Source organism: Mus pahari, chromosome 6, assembly GCF_900095145.1.
Source record: "Mus pahari chromosome 6, PAHARI_EIJ_v1.1, whole genome shotgun sequence".
NCBI lineage: Eukaryota > Metazoa > Chordata > Mammalia > Rodentia > Muridae > Mus > Mus pahari.
The window spans coordinates 66,376,041-66,383,109 of NC_034595.1; the positions used below are offsets into that span (position 1 = coordinate 66,376,041).

Here is a 7,069-nt window from a genome sequence, read left to right on the forward strand (position 1 = left end):
GGTTTCTTTGTATAGCCCTGGCTGTCCTGGAACTCACTTGGTAGACCAGGCTGGCCTCGAACTCAGAAATCCGCCTGCCTCTGCCTCCCGAGTACTGAGATTAAAGGCGTGCGCCACCACGCCCGGCTTAGCATTTGCTTTTAAAGTGCTATCCTTGCTTCCAACTTTTCTGTGAGTCTCTAAACTCCAGGTATTGCATAACCTCCAAATAAAAGCAACCAGGTAAGTTAGTATACGCAGACTCCTAGCAGGTCTCAATCTTTCCACCGAGAGCCAATTGCTCACAGTCGTCTACCACTAGGATTTAGCTGAAGAAGTTTATTCTGTCTTCCTGTCCCGACTCCACTAGCTCATCCACCCTCCCACAGTTAGCAGCTGTTTGAGCAGGCCTGGACTTTGGGTGCATTTACCTGCGCAGAAAGAACAATATCCAGAACATTTTGAGACGTTTGAGTGTCATCCTGCTTTACTCGATTCTTGAGGATTTTCTTTCTGTCCTGGATTATCTTTCCTGCATAGAGTAATAGTCTTCATTACCGAAGGGGACAGCTAAGTCACCCGAAGTCAAATACATTATAAAGCAACACAGCGTCCACACAAAGTGTCACATCTGCATTTGGAGTCTAGAGTGTGTGTATACTACATCTAATACATTAAACTTGTATGAGTGCTTTATTTTTCATCAATAGACAATCTTTAATAAAAGTTTCAAACAGAAGAGACCAAAAATTAGTTTCTACCAGTAGACAAGCAAAATGACTGCAGAGTTAGATGCAAGTGGCCAATCATCTTCCTTCCCAGTCTTAAATCTTGTTTACATGGAAATTATCCAATGAGATTGCCAGCAGAGAAAACACCCAACATACCAAACTAAAGGAGCTAAAAGCAAGCAAGCAAACAGACAGACAAAAAAACCTCCCAAAACAAACAAACAAACAAACAAACAAATGGGGCAGATAGAACAGGTACAACCACCTTCTACAAAATTAATTTGTTTCCTGTCTTAATTGGGGTCAATTTTGCTATTTGAATTTACCGTTCATATAGATCATGAGTGAATTTAGATGGAAGTAAATAGGATAGTGTGCTTCGATTTTCAAAAATATTTTCTATACATCATGGGTTTAGCTTTTCGTCCACGTTCATGGAAGCAAAGCTATTTGAAGTCAACAAGCTTAAAAAAAGACATGGAAGTAGGAGGGAGAGTAGTTGGAGGGAGGGGGTTCAGCAAGAGAGGGAGGGGACTAGAGAAAGTAATGTGGGAATGAAGATGATCAAAACTGTACACACGTATGAATTTGTGAACTAAGTTACTGTTGAGGCTGGACCAATAGCTCAGTGGTTAAGAGCACTGGCTACTTCCCCAGAGAACCCAGGTTCAATTCCCAACACTCACTTGGCAAAATTCCAGGCTGGCCTGGAACTCACAGGAACCGCCTGCCTCAGCCTCCTGAGTGTTGGGATAAAAGGCATGTACCACACCACCACATCCAGCTTTTGTGTGTCTTTTGAATACATAAACACATCTACTCATTCTTCCATGCCTATGCTGTGCAAGCACCGTAGCTTGTAATTATTACTTAATTTACTGCACAAGAAAGCCACATGCAATGTACATTTTGCAATCTTTAATGCTTCCTTGCTATATATGAGTTAGCAATAATTGCATACAATAAAATTGCATAATACGTGGGCAATGAGGGAGTAAACTTGTCTTAAAGGACAGAAGTTGCAGATGTTCGAACAGTGATCATGATAAAGCTCTATTAAGAACAAGAGTTCTGGGCTGGTGAGATGGCTCAGTGGGTAAGAGCACCCGACTGCTCTTCCGAAGGTCCGGAGTTCAAATCACAGCAACCACATGGTGGCTCATAACCATCCGTAACAAGATCTGACTCCCTCTTCTGGAGTGTCTGAAGACAGCTACAGTGTACTTACATATAATAAATAAATAAATCTTAAAAGAAAAGAACAAGAGTTCTTTTCTTGCTTACATAAGACTTATCCTTCTACACATAAGACAGGCATGGTGGTGAATGGATTTGGGCAACCCACACCCAAGACATGTCTATGTTTTTACCTGTGCATTGATGTATCACTTTGCCTAACTCCTGGAAGCAGTGGCCCTTAGGACTGAGTTTGAAAATTATGTCATGATGATGCCAGAAATTGTACAAGCGAGAAGATATGATTTCACCAAGTTCAAATGTTGCCTTCACATAAGACTCATAGGTGCTGGAAGAAGAATGTGGAACAGTGGGTTAATGATTGACTCAGATCACAGTGAACTTGTTTACTGTCCCATCACTGACCCGTTTATCTGGCAGTTGGTCTCCTGGCCCAAAGCACATTTCATTATTATGTCCAGGGCCATCAAGTTGATGTGTTCAAAAATCTCGATGGTTGTTTCCTGAGTGGTCCACATCTTCTCCCATTTATCCTGCCAGAGGAGGCCAAGATCAATATCATCACCATCATCAAATGGCCTTTCCTTGACTGCTTTTCCCCTTATTGTCTCAGGGACAAAACCCCCGACCTGACAGGAACTGAAGGCCAGGAGTAAATCACCCATGTGTTTATTCTGGGCACGAGGAAAGGAAGCACACGCTAGGCCATTGAGAAGGAGCATGACTCGCACTTCACATCTGGCAAATGGTCTTTCAACAACTGTCTCAGCTCAGCAACAAATGGTACAGAGTTCCACACACCATCTTAGTGAGACTGCAACGTGGAAACCCTGGGGCTTCCTCTACCTTCAACCTCCAACCTGCTAGGTATCCCATCACACCTCTCAACCATCACACCACATCTCAAATAAATCATCTTAGATTCAGCTATGGACAACACCAATAGACATGCTAATGTGGAAGGGGATATCTGAGGCCCCAGTTTTAGATGAGGAGCTACAGGCAAGTAATGACTGAAATTATTGCACAAGAAAGCCACATACAATGTATACTTTGCAATCTTAAACGCCCCCTTGCTATCTATATATTAGTAATAATTGCATATAACCTGAAACAGGGACAATAATTCTCTCCCAGGAATGAGCCCCCTAAATGGTCATTCAATACCAAATGGTCAGCTCTGAAAATACATACGTACAAACAACACTAAATGGTTGTATTCATATTTGTATATTTATATATACATGGAACAATAATTATTAAAGAAGAAGATCATAGATTTGAGAGGGAACAGGGGATGATAACACAAAAGGAGTTGATGGGAGGAGAAGGAAGAGGGGATGCTATAATTATATTTAAACTTAAAAATTGCAAATAAAAACAATAAAAATAATTCTGAGTCAATCATTGGGAACAGAAAGAGGCCTGGAAAAGGAGTTGCTGCAGGGAGCTAGCTCTTACTTTCCCACAGAAAGAGGCCTAGTCACACAGCCTGAAGTGTGTGGTCTGACTGCTAAACTGCCCAAAGTGCGCATCCTCCAGTTATAGATGTATTTATCACAACAAACACTTTTTGTATAAAAATGTGAATGAATGGAGATGTTTAAATTTAGTTCAACCTGTGTTTGTGGAGCACCTATAGGTGTCACCCTAGGTGCTGAATGCCGAGTACCAACTGGTGATAAATGATGTACTGAAAGCTTGGAGACTGATTACAAAGTCGAATTTGAAAGCCTTTCACTGAAGTGTCTATTATTTGGCCAGAAGGCTTATAGCTTGAGGGGTTAACCTTTTTAAAGGATCAAGCTTTTTTTTAATGAACATATATTAGTTTTACCTATTAAGAGAATTCAGGCATTTGAGAAGAGCTGATGAGCCCACGTGCTAGGTTTGGATGAAATGAGCTTGTGGTGCCCTGGAAGCATTCAGCAGAAGGAGGAAGTACGTGAGCAGGGAAACACGGGCCTGACAAGTGTAGAGGGCAGAAACGAGGGGATGAAATGGTCACTGGTGGAGCCGAATTGTTCCAGACCCTGAGCAGCGCTAAGGAAGATGCTGTCCTCCACCCTGCTCCCAGTTCCCCGGCCTGCTTTCCTGATCCTGGTGCTCTCCCGGTCTCTGCCTTGAGAACTCCTTCCCACTGATGTCCTACTCCATTCCTGCAGAAGTTTGGCCCAGCCACAAGCCTGTAACAGCCGATAAGGAGGGAAATTTGGCTTTGTGGTATTTGAAGTTTATGAAGAAGCTGTATTAATTGGTTGCCTACTTTTAACCTTAAAAATGTGAAACCTCTATGTCAATAGAGCTTTTGATGAAACTCATCTCTAAGCCAGAAAGCCATGCAGCAGGGGTGCCCCTCAAAGGCAGTCAGTCCCCTGCCCCTTTGGAAGGTGCTACTCCCCTAAAGATCTTCCACCACCTGTGAGAGGCACTCCCCCTTTGCCCAGTCCTTCACGCCCATCAGCCCAGTCCATTTCAGCCTCAAACCTTTGCTCACATCACTCTGCCCATGGCTTTCTTGTTCTGCAAACCAGCGTTTATTTGTGGTAAATCTGAAATTTGAAGCCAGTTAGCTGCACATGGCTTCCTTACCTGTCTCTCACAGTGCCTGATATGTGAGTCTTACCACCACAGAGTGTAAGACTCTAAGGTAGAGGGCCTGCTCTTGTGCTTTAATTACCTGAAGAAGCCAGGAAAGGCTTACCTAGACATCGTACCTCAGTGGGCACTTGCACTCTGGTTAGTTTCTAGAAATCAGCTTTGATTTTTTTCCTCAATCCACTATATAAACGAATCTAGTGTTTCACTTACCAGCATCACATTCACAGAGTGGGCCATCATGTCCACACATGATTTCAGGACGTCCTGATGGAATGCAGGAGTTAGGAGGCAGCGGTGTTGGAACCACCTGGGCCCATCTAAATTCAGGAGTCCTCTTCCTTGAGGAAGAAAATACACATAACCTCATGCATTTTATTGGGTGAGGAGAGATGAGGAACACAGGCGGCCTGATGTCACTTACTCACGAACAGACATGAAGTAGTAGCGAACAGACATGAAGTAGTAGTGAACAGACATGAAGTAGTAGCGAACAGACATGAAGTAGTAGTGAACAGACATGAAGTAGTAGTAGAAGCTGACAGACGGGGACAGTCAGCTCTGACGCTCACACCAGAGTTAATGCGTTTAGCGCTGTGAGAAAGTGAAGGTTTTGAGGCCTGACGAGCCTTAGTTTCACAGTGATGGAGTGTGGTATTCAGCGTTGTGTATTCAGTGAAGGCACACACACAAGACACTCAACTTAAGTTAAGTTTGAAGAGCATCCTTTACATCTTTTTATTAGGGCTAGAGAATGGCTCAGTGGTTAAGAGCACTGGCTGCTCTTCTAAAGATCCTGAGTTCAATTCTCAGTAACCACATGGTGGCTCACAAGCATCTGTAATGGTGTCTAATGCCCTCTTCTGGTGTGTCTTAAGATAGCAACAATGTGTACTCAGACATAAAATAAATAATTATTAAAAATTTTTTATTAACATTTTTTCATACAATGTATTTTTATCATATTTTTGGCTTCCCCAAACTTCTCCCGATCCTCCCTCTCTGTCCACTCAACTTCATGTTTTTTCTCCTTTCTCTCAAAAATAGAAAAACATCAAAAAACAAAAAATCAAAATCAAAATGGACAAGCAAGAGGAATTAAATAAGACGAAACCAAACTGAAACAAAGTGCACAATAAACCATGGAGTCTATTTTGTGTTGACCAACTACTCCTGAGAGTGGGCCCTGCCCTGGAATGTGGTTGATCCACACAGTGACACTCCATCGGAGAATGCTGATTTTCCATCTCCCAGCAGGTATTAATTGCAAATAATTTCTAGGTTAGAGTGGGACTTTGTGGTCATTTCCCACTCTCAGTGCTGGGATTCTATGAATGACATCCCTTTTTGAGTGCTTACAAAGTGCCAGGTTTGTGACATCTCGTTCGGTGTTCTTAGAATGTTGGCTGTTGCATAAAGTGCTGGAAATCCGGCATTCACCTCCCAGCAGTCATGGCACTGACTCTCATGATCATTTCAAAGATGGGGAAATGAGTCTTAGATTAAATTTCTTCCCTAAGATCATGCTCACGTCGTCTATTGGCATGAACAGCAATGTGTAAATCTAAGGGGCTCTGAATCCAAATCCAATACTCTTTCATTTAATTCCTTCCTGGTCTAAAATAAACATCAACGTCATGAAGAAAGCAGCTTAATTTATCTGCTCTCTGGGTGAAGCTAAACTGCCCATCAGAGAAAAATTTTGCTGAGAGGCATATAAAAATAAGAGAACTCGGAAAAGAAAGGAAAAGTATAAGGAAACATGAGAGAAGAGAGGGTTAAATCTTCCCTTGGTGAGGCTAAGACTGAAGAGTTCACACACGTGTTGCCTTGAAAATGGGACTTTGAGGAGAGAAACAGACAAGGGTGCTTTCTGTGACATTTTTTGCTGGGTTGACCCTTGACACTGGGTTGACTTTTAATAGTCTCCTTGATGACTCTCCTCATAGCTCTTTCTTACCCTTTAGAAATGATGTGTGTTCATGTGTCATCCACTGTTGGTTTTTTGTTTAATTGAGATAGGGTCTCTCATGAGCTTGGAATTTACCAATAGGTTAGGTTGGCTGTCCAGTCCAGAGACCTGCCTGCTCCTGTTTCCCATTACGACATGCATGCCATTATGACCCTCTATTTTTTATGTAGTACTGGGGGTTGAATTTGTGTCTCCAGATTCCATTTTTAAACTTTAGAATTAATGATTTTAGGTGGAAATACAAAACACTGGCTTGCATCATGGAATTTCCATATTTACATGTCATTACACTCACCTGACTCCTTCTCCCTCTGCCTCTACCCCCACTTCCCTTGTGTCCCCTGCCTCCCTCTGGATTGTTCTCTTCCTTCTCCTATACATTCCCCATTCTGATTCGCACCACGTGTATTTGATGTCCCTGCCTTGATACTTTTGAGTTCAGGTTTGAGTCTCTTTGGAATGTTCTGCTATGGAAGAGTAACTTGGAGTGAGAATGGGCCACACATACATACCACACATACATACCACACATACATACCACACATACATACCACACATACATACCACACATACATACCACACATACATACCA

At 42.4% G+C, this 7,069-nt stretch overlaps 1 protein-coding gene across 1 annotated transcript in view; it reads right to left on the bottom strand.

The window, feature by feature from the left end:
* LOC110322973 (cytochrome P450 4X1) overlaps window positions 1-7,069 on the bottom strand; it is a 29,108-nt gene that overhangs the window by 9,891 nt on the left and 12,148 nt on the right. The window contains exons 4-7 of the mRNA XM_021199964.2: window positions 4,719-4,846; window positions 2,313-2,440; window positions 2,081-2,235; window positions 411-511 (exon numbers count right to left, since the gene is read on the bottom strand). Of these exons, the coding sequence (XP_021055623.1) occupies window positions 411-511; window positions 2,081-2,235; window positions 2,313-2,440; window positions 4,719-4,846 (512 nt within the window). The remainder of the gene's footprint in view (window positions 1-410; window positions 512-2,080; window positions 2,236-2,312; window positions 2,441-4,718; window positions 4,847-7,069) is intronic.